This window comes from Nelumbo lutea, chromosome 2 (genome assembly GCF_056320005.1).
Source record: "Nelumbo lutea isolate HS-2025 chromosome 2, American lotus-T2T, whole genome shotgun sequence".
Taxonomy (NCBI): domain Eukaryota; kingdom Viridiplantae; phylum Streptophyta; class Magnoliopsida; order Proteales; family Nelumbonaceae; genus Nelumbo; species Nelumbo lutea.
Genome location: NC_142685.1, coordinates 89618858 through 89638515, shown reverse-complemented (window position 1 = coordinate 89638515; position 19658 = coordinate 89618858). Strand labels below are relative to the sequence as shown.

General features: G+C 41.2%; 1 protein-coding gene across 6 annotated transcripts in view; it reads left to right on the top strand.

Moving 5' to 3' along the window:
• The window catches only part of LAF3 (Amidohydrolase family), a 136521-nt gene extending 119205 nt beyond the window's left edge, over positions 1 to 17316 (top strand). For all 6 annotated transcript variants that reach the window (XR_016107346.1, XR_016107345.1, XM_088970403.1 and 3 more), the window contains one exon: positions 16921 to 17316. Coding sequence is in view for 4 of the 6 variants with exons in the window: in XM_088970403.1 (XP_088826529.1) it covers positions 16921 to 17095 (175 nt within the window). In the remaining 2 variants the exon portion in view is untranslated. The remainder of the gene's footprint in view (positions 1 to 16920) is intronic.
• The last annotated feature ends 2342 nt before the right edge of the window (positions 17317 to 19658 follow it).

Sequence of the window (19658 nt, the reverse complement as noted above, 5' to 3'; positions counted from 1 at the left end):
ATCTTGTAATTGGGCTTGTGTTAATGGGCCTGGGCCTAATCCTGTTTAATGATTTAAGTCATCTGGGTGTCCCATCACTAATCAGGGGCATCCCAGTAATTTCTTGTACCTTGTACCATATTCATCTATAAATAAAGGACTGGTCGACTGGATAGAACAGTTCGACATTCTCTTCAGTTCTGTGGTTCTCTTCTCCTCCTTGCTACTTCGAGTATAGCTCTTCAGATTACAGCTCCAACTTGAGGGGGAGTGTTGACAGTTGTTTATGTATTCAGGTTTAGTACCATAAGGATACTGTTGTAATTTCTCCTTTGTTTATATTGTTCGACTGTACTAGTATAAATAATAAATTATTCTTTCGCCCCCAAAGTTCTGGAGGGCTTTCAGTCACTCGACTCACCTCTCTTCTCTCTTCTCCTCTCCTCTCTTCACTTGCTCTTGCTCAACAATCCACAACTGGAAGTGGAAGGGGAGGAGGTGGTGGGGAGGAAGGAACAACATCTGAACCCGAGAAAAACGGAGTGGACTCAAAGAAAGTAACATCAACACACACAAAGGAACGTCAAGAACTATGATTTTAACAATTATATCCTTTCTGGGTCCGAGAGTCGCCAAGAAAGATGCACTTAATGGATCGTGCATCTAACTTGTCCCTTCCCGGTCCCAGAATATGAACAAAACAGGCACACCCAAAAACCTGAGGAGAAAGGGGAAATGGAGACAATGCAGGAAACAAAGTGGTGAAGGGAGAATGACCATCAAGGATAAACGTGGGCATCTGGTTAATCAGGAAGCAAGAAGTAAGTACAACACTCCAAAAAGGTATGGGTACGCATTCATATGGTGCATGAGGGATCGAGCAGTTTCCAAAAGGTGACGATTCTTTCTCTCAATCACCCCATTTTGTTGTGGGGTGTAAGTACATGAAGTCTGATGGATAATGCCATGTTGTTCTAAATATTTCTGAAATGGTGTAGAAAAATATTCACGGCCATTATCGGAATAAAGAATTTTAATGTGGACACCAAATTGGTTGCGAATTTCAGTATAAAATTTTTGAAAAATGGTGAACAATTCACTCCTTTCTTTCATTAAATAAAGCCACATCATCCTTAAATAATCATCAACAAAAATAACAAAGTATCTATAACCATTGTATGACATTACTTTATTAGGACCCCAAACATCTAAATGAATTAAAGAAAAAGGACTCGACATATGCTTATCAACCCTAGGACTAAAGGGAACACGATGATGTTTCCCCAACTGACATGACTCACAATCCAAAACAGAAAGATGACTCACGAAGGAACAAGAGACTTCAAAACTTTCAGCGACGAATGACCAAACTGACAGTGCCACTAGAGAGGAGAAAGGGATGTCTGGAGAGCTATTGATGTACTTCCACCACCATCAAGGTAATACAATCCACCAGCTTCATTAGTTATGATTGTTTAGCTACATTAGTAGCCGCCCTACTAAGGGCATCCTTGTAATATCTCATCCTTTAAGTTAAGTATAAATTATAATGAGGGGATGGCAGCTAGGGTTTATCTAAGAATCCCGGTTGACTTCCTACTCTTTTCTCCTCCTCTTTTCTTCTCTACTGCTGAAATCTTCATCTTCCTCCTCTTTTCCTTCACAAGAAATTCAGCTAAATATGCAATCAGTGATTTCTACTTGGTATAAGAGCAGGCCGAAGGTTCCTTGAGTTGTTTTCTCATGTAGCCCTAGATTGGCCGACTACATGGTGATTTAAGAGGCTGATCGAAGATCTCAGGTAAGCCCAGTTTTTGGATATTTTGGTGGATCTGCTTGCCCTATAGTTGGTCTAGGGTTTCTCATCAAAATCAGGAAAAATTAGAGAAAGGGGAAGAGTCCTGTTTCTGTTGGACTCTTCAATTTTGACCGAGGAAGTGGTGCCCTAATTTTTTAGGGTTCTTTGGAGTTTTCTGTAAGGGGCGGTTCAAGTCCTACCTGATTTGGAGGCTTCTAGGGAGAGCGACTGCCTCTTCTCTCTCTTCTCCCATTCCTCAGAAAAGGAATCTTTTGTGGGATGATGGTCTAGGACACCAGAAAGGTGTTGTTGGTTCTAGAAGTGTTTCGTTTGATCTTCTTACATATTTCAGTTATTTTCTTTACACTTTTTGAGAAGCATGGAGGGTCACGGAGTTAAAAATAAGCCTGAGAGTGAAATGGGACCAGTGAGAGGAGGTGTTGGAGACCTTTACGGGACTAGGACCATTACTACAGTTAGGTTGGATGGTGCAAACTACTTAGAATGGTCACAATCTACAAAGATGGCCATTGGTGCTCGTGGGAAATTAGGGTATATCACTGGCGAAGAAGTGAAACCTAAAACTAGCAACTCCCAGTGGGTACAGGAGATTTATATGGTGATGACTTGGTTGTGTAATTCCATGTTGCCCCATATAAGTAAAATTTTTTTATGGGCAAATACAACTAAGGAAATATGGGATGGGGTTGCAGAAACCTATTCACAGAGAGAGAATGTTGCTAGGGCTTATTAGTTGACCATTTAGAGACATTTGCTTGGGAAACCATTAAGGATGCAGCTACCTATCAGAAACATCTAGAGAAGTATAGGGTGTTTGAATTTCTTGTTGGCCTTAATCCTGAGTATGATATTGCAAGACAACATCTTCTTTCCAGGGGTAGTGTTACCCTCTCCTAGGCATATGCCTTTGTGTTAAGGGAGGAGAGCAGGAGAGATGTGATGATGAAAAATCTTGTTTCTGATCAGTCTGCCATGGTGAGTACTGTAAAACCTAAAAACAGTGGAGATTGGGGTGGCAGTGAAATCAAGAAGGAAGATAAAAGAGATTTGATCTGTGACTACTGTAAGAAGCCTAAACACACAAGAGATACTTGTTGGAAGCTTCACCTACATCTTGTGCCGACTAGACTGAAAAATAAGAAGGAAAATGCTCACACGACAGTTACTGGTGACATTCTGGCCCCTCCTACTATAGCTGCTATGGAGTCTGTTGCAGCTGCTGAGTAAGGGCCGAACTTGAAAGGTATGGCCAACTTCTGAACCAGCAGGATATAGCTAGTTCCAATTCAGCAGCAAGCGAACAAGGTACGGGTGGTACTGGTAGAGTCCACTCTACTTCCTATGCTCACACAGGTAGTTCACACGTCACTGCAAATTATGTTTTTTTTTTACCAGCTCTGTTCTGGCAAATATAGGGTCTCCACAGCTGATGGATCCCATGTTCCCATTGTTGAGAAGGGATCTATCAAGATTAGTGATTCTATTTCTCTACCCTCTGTCCTTCATGTTCTCAGATTGAGCACTAATTTGTTATCTATTAGTAGTTAGTTTGATTAAGAACCTGAACTGCTTAGTAATTTTTTCTCCTGGTCATTGTATTTTGCAAGATCTGGATTCAAAGAGGATGATTGGGAGTGGTCGTGAAGTGAATGGGATCTACCTCCTGGATGTGCTTCCTCCTCATCGGTCATCAGGTCAGCAAGGATAGTAAGTAAAGGTCTATGGGTCAAATTATGCTTTGGCGTAATCGTTTGGGTCATTTACCTTTTTCTTCTTTGATTCTTTTGTTTCCAAAACATTTTCAGTCTGTCAGTTTGTCAAGTCTGGACTGTGAAGGTTGTCAACTTGGAAAGCATTGTAGACATTCATTTAAACCTAGTAATAAAAGGTGTTTTTCTTTTGATGTTATTCATTCTGATTTATGGGGACCTTACCATGTTTCTTCTATGGGAGGTTATCGATATTTTCTCGTATTTGTGGATATGATTTCTCACGATACTCTTGGATTTACCTGATGAGATCCCGCATGAAGTACCATCCTTGGTGAGGCAATTTCATTAGATGGTGCTAACACAGTTTGGAACAAGAATAAAAGTGTTCAGATCAGACTCATATCTGTTAGAATATGGTGTTGTCCATCAGAGCAGTTGTCCCTATAGTCCGCAACAAAATGGTGTTGCAGAAAGGAAGAACAGACACATTGTTGAGATTGCAAGAAGCATGATGATCACATCTACAGTTTCAGTTCAGTTTTGGGGTGATGCAGTTCTCACAGTAGTATATATGATTAACAGGGTGCCCTCTTGTATACTTGAATTCAGCACTCCATTCAGTCTCCTTTTTCCTGAGGGGGAGATGTTTCACATTCCTCTCAGGGTGTTTGGGTGTGTCTGCTTTGCACATATCCTTGTGTCTTCCTTGGATATGCAGAAAATCAGAAAGGGTACTGCTACTATGATCCAGTCTTTGGGAGTCGATATGTTACCAGGGATGTCACCTTTTTTTGAATCCATATACTTCTTCTCAAAGAATCCTTCTCAAGGGGAGTGTTTTGGGAAAGTGAGTCAACAACCTATTCCTCTCCCAATTCCAGTCCCTGTGTTTACTCCTGTCCTTGACCATCTTGTGTCACCTACCTTACCACCTCCTTCGTGTCTTGCTTCTCAGCATTACTTACGACAGAGACTTTACAAGGAGGTTGACTCCACTACAGTAGAACTCACATCACTTCCTGTCAGTTCCTTAGAGACTCTAGATTCAACTAACATGGATTCAGGTATTCCTCTTGGTCTCGCTACTATTTCAGTTCCCATTGATTCTACTAACCCTGTTATAGATAACCTTGATCTTCCTATTGCTCTCAGAAAAGGGAAGAGAAAGTGTACTGCTCATTGTATTTCACAGTACTTATCCTATAGTGGACTTTCTCCTTTCTATCGTGCTTTTCTTTCTTCTCTTGACTCTGTGTCTATACCCAAGGGTGTTAATGAGGCTCTCTCCAAACCTGAGTGTAAGACAGTTATGCAGGAAGAGATGGCAGCTTTGATTAAGAATCAGACATGGGACATTGTGGATCTACCAGAGGGCAAGGAGACAGTTGGATGTAGATGGGTTTACACAGTAAAATATAAGGCAGATGGAAGTATAGAAAGGTACAAGGTAAGACTTGTTGCAAAAGGGTACACACAGACCTATAGCATTGATTACTTAGAGACCTTTGCACCAGTTGCAAAGATGACCTCTGTTTGGATACTTCTTTCTCTTGTTGCCTCACACTCTTGGCCCTTGTTTCAACTTGATGTGAAGAATGCTTTCCTAAATGGGGATCTACAAGAGGAAGTGTATATGGATCTTCCTGTTGGCTTCTACAGTGATGCTGAAAAGGGAAAGGTATGCAGGCTTAATAAGTCACTTTATGGCTTGAAACAATCTCCCAGAGCATGGTTTGACAGATTCAGAAAGGCCTTGATTGTTTTTGGCTACATTCAGACTCAATCTGATCATACATTGTTTGTGAAGCGAAGGGGACCTTTGGTGTCAGTCCTAATTGTTTATGTGGATGATATTGTTGTCACGGGGAATGACCTAAGTGAGATTGATGGTCTGAAAAGGAATCTATATAAAGAATTTGAAATTAAGGATCTTGGAGAACTAAGATACTTCTTAGGCATTAAAGTTGCAAGATCAAAACATGGAATTTTTCTCTCAAAGGAAGTATGTCTTGGATCTTCTTCAAGAGACAGGGAAGCTTGGAACGAAGGCAATCAGTACCCTCATTGATCAGAACCATAGAATCAATGCATCAGAAGGTGAGCCAGTAAAGGACATTGGGAGATATCAGAGACTTGTGGATCGGTTACTATACTTGTGTATGACGAGACCAGACATTTCCTATGCAGTAAATGTGGTAAATCAATACATGCATGCTCCACGAGTCCAGCATTGAGAGGCAGTTGACAGGATTCTTGCTTATCTGAAGGGACACCCAGGTAGAGGCATATTGTTTACTAATCATGGACAGTTGAAACTAGAGGCTTATATAGATGCTGATTGGGCAGGATGCCTTAATGACAGGAGATCAACTTCAGGAGTGTGCACCCTTGTTGGGGGTAACCTTGTCTCGTGGAAGAGTAAGAAACAAAGTGGTGCCAAGATCAAGTGTTGAAGCTGAATACAGGGCCATGGCACATGGAGTTTCAGAACTTCTTTGGATCCGTTCCCTATTAGAAGAAATTGGCGTACAGGCAGAAGAACCTATGATGTTGTATTGTGATAACTAGGCAGCAATTAACATTGCCCATAACCCAGTCCAGCATGACCGAACTAAGCACATTGAAGTGGATAGACATTTTATCAGAGAAAGAGTGACTTCTGGAGAAGTTTGTCCTCCATACATTGCTTTTGATCTGCAACTTGCTGATGTTCTCACAAAAAGTGTTGCAAAGAACAATCTGGAGCATGATCTACGCAAGTTGGGAATGTGTGACATTTACTCCCAACTTGAGGGGGAGTGTTGAGTTGGGCCTAGTTTTTATTCTTATTTTAAGTTATTTAGTTAGGAAGTTGTTGGGCTTTAGGCCCATTAGTTTATGAGTTTAAGTTGTGATTGTTCAGCTACATTAGTAGCCGCCCTACTAAGGGCATCCTTGTAATATCTCATCCTTTAAGTTAAGTATAAATTATAATGAGGGGTTGGCGGCTAGGGTTTATCTAAGAGTCCTGGTTGACTTCCTACTCTTTTTTCCTCTTTTTTTCTCTACTGCTGAAATCTTCATCTTCCTCTTCTTTCCCTTCACAAGAAATTCAACTAAATCTGCAACCAGTGATTTCTACTACTGTCATTGTTGTCTCCCATTGCTGAATTCTGCACACTGCACACTAAATCACACTGTTCTCAGCACCTGTTATTGCTGAATTCTGCACTCTCTACACCAGAACCCTACCACACAACTACCTAAAAAACTCACCATACTGCTCGATGATCATTCCCCTTCAAACCACACTGAAATCTGCATAAACCCTAACCCACTACAACCTGAATTTCCACTATACGATCTGGAACATATTCACCATTTGATTCACAATAAAAAGTTGCCTAAAAAACCACTTACCTAATCACCAAAAAATCAAACTATACTTGACACCCACTGCATCACTCGAATCAGCCCTCTTCTCTTCATCGATTAGGGGAGGGCTTCCTACAAACCACAGCAACCACCCACGAACTGCATGACTGGAGGCATACTATCCTCCAAGGGAAGAGGGCGATCACTCCTTTTCAGCCTCTTCCCTTATCTCCAACTGATGGCGAAGAAAAAAGAAGAAAACCCTAGACTGGATACGTGAAGACCAGAATTCTGGGCAGATTTTATTTGCTCAATCTGGCTCTGATACCTTATTATAATCCAATCTGCCCTATAATTCTGTTAGATTAGTGACTGTAGAAATAAGAGAAGAAGAAGAAGAAGAAGAGAAGGAAATAAAGGAGAGATGTCTAGTTTGGACAAGAGAGAAAATCTCTCTCTATTCGGCCAGATCTATTTATATGTTTCTATTAAATCGTAAAAGTACATCTGCACTCAAACAAGTTTTTCGTGTGACCCAATCTTTCTTTTATGGAAAGCAACTTGGTTCCTGGTTAATGCCGTGGCTTCCTTGAGGAAAATCAAAGAAGAAACCTCTTGCAAGGGGTTTTTGATAACAACTGAAGTGGTTGGACTGAATGACTTTTTGTTTGGTCTTTACACACCTCTCAGTACCCTAGATAGATAGGACCAGCAATGGGTAATGGCTTCCTGTTTTTAAATATGTTTTTGATAAATGGTGATGATTTTATTAGATATAATAAAGGTGTTACAATAACAACATTTAAGCAGAGGCACGAGATGCAGCCCTCATTACATAATCTGAATTACAGTTGAGCCACAAATGGTTCAACTTATGCTCCCCCCGTTTTGCAAAAAAAAAAAAAAAAAAAAAAAAAAATTTGCTAGCCCATTTGCTGACCACCTTTCCTATTGAACAAAGTTTATAACATCTCTACTTAGTCATTTAAACCTTTTTATAGAATCCCTATATTTCCAAACCACTGTTTCTGGTTCCTTCAGCCATCCTATTACCAACTTGGAGTCACCTTCAATTACCAATCTGCCATAGTTGAAGTCTCTAGCAATTTGTACTCCTTGCAAGACTGCTTTAATACGGCATACACCAGATCCCCTTCTCCAACAGGGCCTGAGAATACAGCAAGAATGTGTCCATCAGAATTTCGAAATGCTCCTCCAATGCCAGCCGGCCTGGTTTCCAAGACAACTGCCATCAAAATTTATCCTTCTTAATTGAATTTTTTTCTACAGCTTCCCAATTTCGTCAAATATCACCAAAGGAGAAGTCTGAGAAGAGGTTTACCAATTTAGTCCAATGAGTTGCCCTACTTACAACACATTCCCACACTGCCTCCTCATTCCTTTCTGTACCATTGAAAATTTTGTTGTTTCTTTCCACCCAAACTATCCAGATCAATGCAGCTCGAGCACATCTCCACGTAACCCTAGCTCTTCTCTTTGGCTAGCTGAAGGTCGTTGGGTCAAAGAGACTACCAACCTGAGGGGCCACACTCCACCTAATACCAAAAAGACCAAAAATCTTTTCCCAGATACCTACAACAAAGGGGCAGGAGATTAAAAGGTTAGCAACTTTCTCCACTTGCTTTACAAAGGAAACACCAATGCAGGGAAGCACACAAATTAGGTCTTTTTTTTTTGTAGGGCATCCAATGTATTAAGTTTTCCTTAATAGACTTCCCAACACAAAGCCCCTACTTGGGAGGAATGTGTTTGGACCAAATTTCTTTCACTTGACAAGGCTGAGGGGTAGGGGAAGAGCATAAGGAATAGGAAAAAAAAGAGGAACATGAGAAGAAAAACAGAATCAAGGATTTGTAGGAACGATGTTGCACTAACAAGCTCATGGTCTCTCAAACCTCTCCTTAGACCCAATTTCCAACTGACCCCAATCAATGAGGATGTGGACACAAACCGGTGGACAAGTTCTGTTTTGAACAAAGAAAGAGAGTACAAGGAAGGAAAGAGATCTTTAAGGGTTGAGTTGATTATCCAAAGGTCCTCACGAAAGGGAACCTTGTCTCCAGAGAAAACATCATACCTGATAAGGCTTAGAAATTGAAGAAGTAATCCACAAATTGACTTTCATAGGGAAGCCAAGGTAGCCCTCGAAGAGACCCCAACGTCCCAACTATTGTCTGCACTTCAATGAATACTACCAATAACCTCTTGCCAAAGTCTCCCCCTCTCCAAAGGCCATCTCCATAGCCATTTACCAAACAAGGATAAATTCTTCCCTAAATTATCAATCCCTATGCCCTCCTGCTCTTTGCTTTTGCACACCATCACCCATTTAATTAGGTGGTCCTTCCTTTACCAGGCTCCCATAAAAAATCTCTCATCAGTTTTTCTACATTTTGGACTTCGTTTTACGGCATTTTAAAGACCAACAAATAATAAATTGGCAAGTTTGCTAAGGTGAATTTTATTAATGTAATTCTACCGCAAAAAAGAAATGCAATTTCTCTTCCAAGCTGTCAATCTCATAGGGTAGTTCTCTATTATTAGACTCCAAAACATGCTTTCTTCTAGATTGTCTCCTAAGGTCATACGCGTATACGCAAATATCTCATAGACCAACAAGTAGTAGGATAGCCTAGGACCTCCACTACAACAGTCAAATCTTCCTGCTCAAGATTTATCCAAGCCACACAACTCTTCTCAAAATTGATTTTGAGCTTAGAAATATATTCAAATAGCTTAATCGCCCTCTTTAATTGCCTAGCTTCTCTAGTATCCTCACCCTCATAGAAATTATTGTATCATTTGCAAACTGCAAGTATGTTACTTGCGCATTATTCTTGCCCACCCTCCAACCTCTAAATAAATTAGTACTATCTTCCCTCAAGAGAAGCCTACTGAACACATCGACAATTAGAGTAATGAGGAAAGGGGAAAGAGGGTCCCCTTGTCTTAAACCCCTAGTAGCTAGGAAAAAATCCCTGACCACCCCATTCACCAAAACCAAGTAATGGCAAGTTTTCAATCAACCCTCAGTCCAGCCACACTGTAATCTGAAGAGCTATACTCGAAGTAGCAAGGAGGAGAAGAGAACCACAGAACTGAAGAGAATGTCGAACTGTTCTATCCAGTCGACCAGTCCTTTATTTATAGATGAATATGGTACAAGGTACAAGAAATTACTGGGATGCCCCTGATTAGTGATGGGACACCCAGATGACTTAAATCATTAAACAGGATTAGGCCCAGGCCCATTAACACAAGCCCAATTACAAGATAAGTTAAACATAAGAATGGGCTAATAAGAACTCTTATCAGCCAAATATCACTCTAACATTCTAACACTCCCCCTCAAGCTAAGCATGAATATCAATCATGTTTAGCTTGCCAAGTATGTCCCTGAACTTCGTTGATGCCAGCCCTTTAGTTAATACATCTGCAATCTACATCTCTGATGGAGTATAAGGCACACAAAGTTCTCCTGAAATAATTCTCTCTCTGACAAAGTGTCGATCAATTTCAATATGTTTTGTCCTGTCATGCTGCACAGGATTGTTGGCAATGTTGATAGCAGCTTTATTATCACAATACAGCTTGAGAGGACCCTCAGTCTTGATACCAAGCTCATTAAGGAGAGTCCTGAGCCATAAGAGTTCAGCAACCCCGTGTGCCATAGCCCGGTATTTTGCTTCTACACTTGATCTAGCCACAACATTCTGCTTCTTACTACGCCATGTGACTAGGTTTCCTCCCAAGAATGTACAGTAACCTGAGGTTGATTTTCTGTCTCCAACGGACCCAGCCCAATCAGCATCAGTGTAGGCTTCAATTTCAAGTCTGCTGTTTTTTCTGAATAGAATTCCTTTCCCTGGGCAAGTTTTCAAGTATCTGAGGATTCTTTCCACTGCTCTCATATGAGGAGCCTTTGGTGAGTGCATGAATTGACTGACAACATGCACTACATAGGCAATATCTGGCCGAGTAAGGGATAAGTATATCAGTTTTCCTACCAACTTTTGGTACCTTTCCTTATCACAGTATTCCTCACCCATTGATTCTTGTAATCCATGGCTTGGTTCTATTGGAGTGTCTGCTGGCCTGCACCCCATCATGCCTGTTTCTTCTAGGAGATCTAGCACATACTTTCTTTGACATATGTAGATTCCTTCTCTTGATCTAGCAACTTCAATTCCAAGAAAGTATCTCAGATTTCCCAGGTCTTTGATCTCAAATTCTGAAGCTAAGAACTCCTTCAGCCTCTTCATCTCTTTCACATCATTTCCAGTAATCACCATATCATCCACATACACAATGAGTGTTGTAAGTTTGTCATCCTGTCTCCTTGTAAACAATGTATGATCTGCACTGCTCTGAGTGTACCCTACTTTCTTCATGGCCAAACAAAGTCTCTCAAACCATGCCCGGGGAGATTGCTTCAAACCATATAATGCTTTCCTTAGTTTACATACCTTCTTTCCAACATCATATCCAGGTGGGGGTTCCATGAATACCTCTTCATGAAGATCACCATTTAGGAAGGCATTCTTCACATCCAGCTGATGAAGTTCCCAAGAGAATTTTGCTGCTAGTGACAGTAGAACCTTGATTGTGTTGAGCTTTGCTACTGGGGCAAAGGTTTCCTTGTAGTCAATTCCTTCCTTTTGTGTAAATCCCTTTGCCACAAGTCTGGCCTTGTACCTGTCAATTGACCCATCTTCCCTGTGCTTTACTGTGAATACCCACTTGCACCCAACAGTGCCTTTCCCTTCTGGCAGGTCCACCAATTCCCATGTCCTTGCTTTCATTAGGGCTTTCATCTCCTCATTCATGGCTTCTTTCCACCTCGGATCAGATGCCGCCTCTGAATACCTGGAAGGGACACATACAGAGGAAAGGGCAGACACAAAGGAATGATAGGCAGGGGATAAGTGTGAGTAAGAAACATAATCGGCTATGGGATGCCGAGTGGTACAAGAACGAACAGGCTTACGGAGAGCAATAGGAAGATCCAAATCTGAATTGAGTGAATCAGAATTACCTTGGATTGCAGAGACAGATTGATCTGAGTTCAACTGGTTGCAATCATGAGGTTGAGGGGCCTTCTTCCTTCTACTGTATGTAAGTATCTCTTTTTCTTGTTTACTGGAACCTTCAGGAGCATCAGCCGAATCTGGAGAAGCAACTGGCACAGTGGAAGTCTCACTAGGTTGACCCGGAATGTTACAGTTAGTAGTACTGGAAGGTGATGAAATGGGAAGAAAAAAGAAGGGAGAATGAGAATCCTCTTCCAACCCACTACTCTCCCCCTGAAGAGGATTCTGAGAAGACTGGAAATAGGGTTGAGACTCAAAAAAGACTACATCCCTAGTGACATATTTTTTCTTGGAGACAGGATCATAACACTTATACCCCTTCTGCGTAGGAGAGTACCCCAAAAATATTCCCTTTGTAGCCTTAGGATCCAGCTTGGTCTTCTTTGGATCTTTCACATGTATGAAGCATGTACAACCAAAAACCTGCGGGGGAAGAGGAAATTCTAGAAGAGTGGGACACAAAACAGAGAAAGGGGTCTTCATACGCAGTACCTTAGATGGCATCTGATTTATCAGGTAAGATGCAGTAAGAACAGCTTGAGACCAATATGGCTTGGGCACATTGTGCTGGAAAAGAAGGGCTCGAGCTGTCTCCAATAGATGCCTGTTCTTGCGCTCAGCAACCCCATTTTGCTGAGGGGTGTAAGCACATTATGATTGATGTAACATGCCTGCATCTTCCATGAATGAATTCAGGGATCTTTCAAAGTATTCAACTGCATTGTCTGAACGGAATTGCTTGATCTTTTTATCAAATTGTGTTTCAACCATCTTGCAAAACATCATAGTTATCCGGGGAACTTCTTCACGTCCTTTCAACAGATAAATCCAAGTGCACCGAGAATAATGGTCAATAAAACTGATAAAGTAACAGAAGCCATCAATGGAAACAATGGGTGAAGGACCCCAAACATCAGAATGAACCAAATCAAAAGGGGCTTGAATTTCATTACTACAAATTGGATACATTGATCTACATTGTTTTGACATTTGACACACATCACAAATTAAACTCTGACTCAGAATGCCCTTACATAATTCGGGAAACAACATTGCTAAGGAAGAAAAAGACAAATGACCTAGCCTAGCATGCCACAAGTGCAGCCTAGCTATTGACTCCACACTTTCCGGACTAGTAGTAGAAGCTTGCAAGGCTGAGATGACATCTTCATCAAAATAGTAGAGGCCCCCATACTCATGACCACTCCCAATCGTTCTCCTCGTCAATCTATCCTGGAAGACACAATGAGAAGGAAAGAAAGTTATACTACAGTTCAAGTTTTTTGTAAGCTTTGAAACAGACAACAGATTTGAGGTAAGACTAGGAACATGTAGGACTGATTTAAGAGAGAGATCCTTGCTTAGGTCAACCACCCCCTTTCCAGAGATGGTGGAGAGGGACCCATCGGCTACTCTCATCTTATCCTGGCCAGACAACATATGATATGTGGAGAATAAGGAGGACATATGTGTCATATGGTCAGTGGCTCCTGAATCAATCACCCAAGAGGTAGAATTAATGGAACTAGATGCACTAAATGCAGAGGTTATACCTGATTTGGCAAGAGAGGTGGAAGCTAAAGAATTGTTCTTCAGACGGGCTAATGCCCGGCTGAGAACCTCTACCTCACTAGCTGTGAAGCCCAAAGTACTTGGTCCAGAGGAGTCGGCAGCCTGCCTTGCGGTGGAAGATGATACTGTCTGAATACTCTGTGAGTTGTCACTACTGTTGTTGGTGGCAAGATTCCCACTTGCTGTGTGGCCCTTATGTTGCCTTTTGTCCTTTCTCAGAGCAGCTGGCTTCAGATGAGGGTACAGGACCCAACATTTCTCCTTTGTGTGTTTCTCACCACCACAATGTGTACACTTGAGGGACTTCTTGTCTGAAAATCTATTCCCCTTAGTGGAGACTAAGGCTGAATGTTCCCCAGGTAGTTATGTTGACTGTGTCTGGAAGTCAACTTGCATCTCCTTTCTCCTTACTTCTTCATTCCTCACCAGGTAGTAGACTTGGTGAAGTTCAGGTAATTCATCTCTCCCTAGAATCTGTGACCTTATACCTTCATATACAGGGTCAAGACCCGCCAGAAACTTGAAGGCTCTGCCCTCCTCAATCTGCTTATCATGCCTCCCCTTATCATTAGCATTTTCCCAATCCAAGATCAAATGGTGGTCAAGCTCTTCCCAGAGGCCTTCTAGTGTTGCAAAGTAGGTTGCCACGGACATGTCTCCTTGCCTTAGGGCTGCAATGTCTTGGTTCAGCCTGTAGATTCTAGCATTGTTCTTTTTCTGGCCATATGTCTTAGATACTTTCTCCCAAATTTTAGCAGCTGTGGGGAAATGATGAACAGTTCTGGCCACCCTAGGAGTCATAGAGGCCAGCAACCAAGACATGACTGTGGCATTTTCCTTGCGCCACACGGTGTATTCAGGACTGCCAATTTCTGGTTGTTTCTTGTCTCCATCCAAATAGCCTGTGAGGTCACGAGAGGTAATGAACAGCATTGCTGAGACAGACCACTCTTTGAAGTTATACTCATCTAGCAGCACAATTGTAATCTGCAAGCTGTGCAGATTAGGGTTTTCCAGGTTTGAGGACCTTGTAACAGGTCTGTTATCTCTAGAGGAAACTTCACCGGATAGTGAGGACATCCTGACTTCAGTCCAAGAGTTGTTCACAGTACTATAGGTGATTCTGTTAAGAACTGGCCAAATTGGTCACTGTGTTCACAGTACGGGTACAGTAGCAAGTAGAGGTCTGTAACTGAAGAAAATCTGTAACTGAGGTTGCCGCAGTTCTGTAAGAGTCTTGCTGATGCACCAAGACTGCAACTGTAGAAGCTGATGCACCGAAACTGCAACTGAAGTTGAAGGAGCTAAGTCTTTACCACTTGTTCTGATGCACCAAGACTGCAACTGTAGAAGCTGGTGCACCGAAACTGCAACTGAAGTTGAAGGAGCTAAGTCTTTACCACTTGTTCTGATGCACCAAGACTGCAACCGAAGTTGAAGGAGCTAAGTCTTTACCACTTGATCTGCACAAGTCTTGCTGGAGCACGAAGCTGCAACTGTAGAGGAAGTTCTCCCCCTCTCGGCTAGTGCTAGGACTGCTGAATCAGCCCTCAACCAGGTCTGTCCTATACAGACCTCTCTTAGTAGCCCAATAGCTACTACTTGCTGGTGTAATCTAGTAGGACATCTACTTCTGGGTCTTACTTCCCTTGAGTCCTACAACCAAGAGAAACCCTAGATTCGAACTTGCTTTACTCTCTTACACTCCTAGGTCTTCACTGCAGCAACCCAGAAAAGGAAGAGAGAAGAGGAAAGGACAGCAAGAGAAAAGAGTGCGCCTGCTGAAACCAGGAAGGAGCTAATGCTTTGATACCATGTAATCTGAAGAGCTATAGTCGAAGTAGCAAGGAGGAGAAGAGAACCACAGAACTGAAGAGAATGTCGAACTGTTCTATCCAGTCGACCAGTCCTTTATTTATAGATGAACCTAGTCATCAGTCCTCCCCAGTGATCCTCTGAAAATGTATTAAAAGTAAACCTATCCAACTTTGAGAAAATAGGTAAGTCTTGTAAATTCAAGTAAAAATGGGGTCTGGTGAATCAGGATCTCCTTTAAATTGTCTTCTACCTCCAGATTTTAGCATTGGCTAGTGGAGACCACCTCAAAATGGTAGCAGCACCACACTCCAGATGATAGGATACAGATTCTAAATCCATCTCACCCCTAGCACCTCCAGTAATGCTTTGCATTCTTCAAAAGGGATTAAAATAATTGTGGTCTTCAATTTCAGGTTTCTCAATAACTCCTCTGCCACTTTTCTTCATTCTCTTGGTGATTTATTTGTTTCCACTACTATTTTTCTGCTTCCAATCCTCCCTCGAAGCAGTGCAGACCATCTACCTTCACTTGGAAGCAGCACCTGCAACTACCAATCCAACAGTCTCCATTGAGGCCGTTAACTCCATCTGCTCAGACTGCCTGGTTCTTGGGGTTTGCAATCTTTTCCCTAGATTCAAAAAGTCTTTTAAGGTCTTCAATATCTCCTTCCAGCCATCCTTCTCCCTTCAGGAAAGCAAACCAGCTGTTTTTTTCCTTCACCAAAAAATTCATACAGCACCAGGAACCTTCCTTTGGAATTTTTCCTTCTTTATGCCATATACCTTCTGTTACCTTCTCCAAAGACCCCTTGCAATCCATCTTCTAGTTCAGCTGAGATGATTTCTCCACAAAATCTACAAACCATTCCACATCCTTTTCTCCTTCCAAGTACACCATTGCTAGCTTCATTTCTCTTATCTTCAAAGCTACCACCCACGGCACCTTGGAGCTTTCAAAAAGAAATTACTTTGCCTCAGACTTTAGCACTCTTCTCCATTTCAGCTTGAGCCATTAAGTTCACAAGCTCCATAATTTCTTATTCACTAATTATTTTTTGCACAAAGTGGCCGCTGCTAGAATGGTAAAAATACTTACATTAGATAAATAAATGTAATTGCATATACATGTAAGAAACTTCCTAGGACTATGGAAGTTGTCTTGTTTCTCCTGAACGAACCTAAATTTGTAACTCTTCTCATAACTTTTAGAAACCAGTCTAACTGCAAAAATAATACAAGTGAATTTTTAATAGCAACTTTAAAAGGTTATTAGCCAATGTTATCCCAGATATCTGGGGTGCTAGGAAGGTTGGACTGGAAACAGACCTAACTTTTTGCATTTTTTTTCACACAGAGTGGCTGCTATCATATTCAAACCCATGTTCTCATGTTTGTCAGCCTATGATTTTACCATTAAACCAAGCAATGGCCCCTTCTAATGACAAATTTATAGAATAAATATTCTTGTCTTATAAGCTGACTGTATTATGATCTATTTCGTTAGTGCCTTTTTAACTCTTTTGTCTTCTGTTTAAATTGGATTTTGCCATGGCAGGTATACCATTTCAGCGTCTCATGCAATTTCCCTCGATAATGAATTGGGATCCCTATCTCCTGGCAAATTGGCAGATTTTGTTGTATTATCCACTGTTTCATGGGATAACTTCGCTGCTGAGGCATCTACATCTGTTGAGGCCACTTATGTTGGTGGTGTTCAGGCTTATCCCTGAGACAGTGATTCTAGTGTGATGAGGTGTGAGAAATACTTTTTTGAAGCGAAGGTTAACACAGATGTAGATGCCATTATGTTGGTAGTTGGTACTTGGTGCTATCATGTGACAATACTCTGCAACCATAACTGGTTTATTTGAAATTTTGAATAAGCGCAAACATGGGGAAGTGCAGCATTTATTATCACATGAATGAAATTATTGGTTTGTTGTGCGTCTCAGTGTAGAGCTTCTGGAAGAAAGACCTGGGATGGGAAGCTGGAGAAAGAGTACAACATAAACTGACCCGATCCTAAGACAATAGAGTCGGGTCAATGTGGATTTACCACATAACCCGGCCCACTGACATCCCTTCTTGACAATTGACATTGCTATGTCCCGATTCCCTACATCCTACTGGAGTGTCCAATGGTTAAAAGCAGACCTAACAGTAATTGTGAGGAAAGTTTTTAGAAATGAGAATTATCAGAAGAAACGTATAATTTTTATGTGAATCCACAACAGGGGGTGATTTGTCCATCAATTATCAAATCAAACCGAGGGATGCAAACGGGTTGGGTTGGCCAACCCGAATCCGAACCGAAGCTACTCTAACCCAAATCTCTCCGACCTCACTAAATAAAAGGGTTGCCAAACTCAACCCACCTACCCCACGATGCAAATCCATCAGGATCAGCACGATCTGGGCCCAAACTGAACCCAACTCTAGCCCAATAGGATCGGTTCAATATAGGCTTACCACTTAACCGGAATCCATTGACATCCCTAATCAAACCCCATTTGTCCCAACTCTCTGTTACAACCAGATAGAGAACTTGCCAATTGAACAAGTTAGAATCTTCAGTTGAGTCAAAAACTAAAGTTAATGCCCAATTGTAAACAGTTTGTGTCCATTATTGTCCAAGGGTTCTGCTCAGTTTAATTCTTGAAGACAATGGACAGAGAAAGTCAAGGCCATTTCAAAACTTAAGTGGACAAATGGGATCTCCTAATGATAGAGAACTAGCAATTTGAAATCACTTTTCTCATCAGTTCCACCCATCTTTCTGAAAAGCCAAACTTGAGGAGCACCTTAGACAGGAAGCTCTATTCAAGCCTATCATAGGCTTTAGCCATATCCAGATTCTGCAATACATTGAGCCCATGTCTTCTGTTAATTTCCTAGGTCATCTCCTGCACTAGGTAGGTGGAATGGAAAGTACTACATTTCATAAAAGCCCCTTGTTCTTCTGAAATGAATTTAGGCATTAAGATGCTCAACCCGTTGGTCATAATTTTTGCAAGAATTTTGTAATGGGCCAAAATTTTGCAAAAGTTTGTGGGCTATCAATTTTTGGAGTCAAGGTAACAATAAAACAAGTGAATCCCCTTGGAATTTCACCTCCTGTAAATATAAACTGAATTGCATCACATATGTCCCCAGGACTTCCTCTTGTTTTAATTAAAAGAAATTGCATATTTAACTCCCTCAAGAGTTGGTGTTTGCATCAAAACTGTGTTATCCTCATCAGTAACTAAGTAAGGGATTACTGAGAGCAGATTATTATTCTCATCAGAAGCATTATTCTCTGTAGAGATTAAGGAAGAGAAATAATCTATAGCTATATACCCAATTTTCTCAGGAGAATCAACCCAAACTCCGGTGTCATTTTTGATTCTGGAGATGTGACACTTTTTTCTACTCACCTTATTGAAACATGAAGGAATTTTGAGTTTTTATCACCCTCACGCAACCATTTAATTCTGGCCTTAGCTTCATGTAATTCAGCAACTAATTCATTTGAGAAAGAGTTTTCTAAAGCATTTTCCAACTGTAGCACATTATCTTCAGCTATTCTTCGGACTGACTGATAGATATCTCCAAAGCATTCTCAATTCCAAGCTCTGTCTCTTCAAAGTTTTTTCAATTTAATAACTATACGGCTAGCCTGGTTTGCTTGGATACCATAGTTCCAAGTCTAGCTAGTTTACTATTTCTCGAAAGCCCTTATGGAAGGTCCACATATCTTGAAATTTGAAAGGTTTAGGACTAGTAACTTCCTCCCCCACAAATCTCACCAATAGAGGGGATTGATCAGAACAGAGGCAGATCAGGTGTTTAATGGAAATCATAGGCCAATCATTCAACCATTCAACATACATCTACCCAATCGGGCACAGGAACAGTTAAGCCCATCCCGACCATTGGGCCAGGTAAAACGACTACCTTCAAAAGTGGCTTTTACCAGATGCTGAGAGTCCACAAAAATTTGAAAATCATTCCTAAAACCCAAGTCCAAGGACCTACTAATCCTCTCTATAGGGTTTAAGACTTAATTAAAATCACCAACTATTAACCCAAGGGATAGAGTTATTAAAATTCCAAGAGGATAAATCATGTCAAAGCCTTAGACCATCAACTCTAGAACATTCAGCTTATACCACCAAGACTAAGCAATGATAGTTATTGGGTAAGTTGATCACATCCCAATAAATATATTGGTTTGCATCTACCACTATGTTCACTGAAAAATCAGTGGACCAAAATAGCCAAATCTTATCATTTGAAGTTTCCTAGCAACGC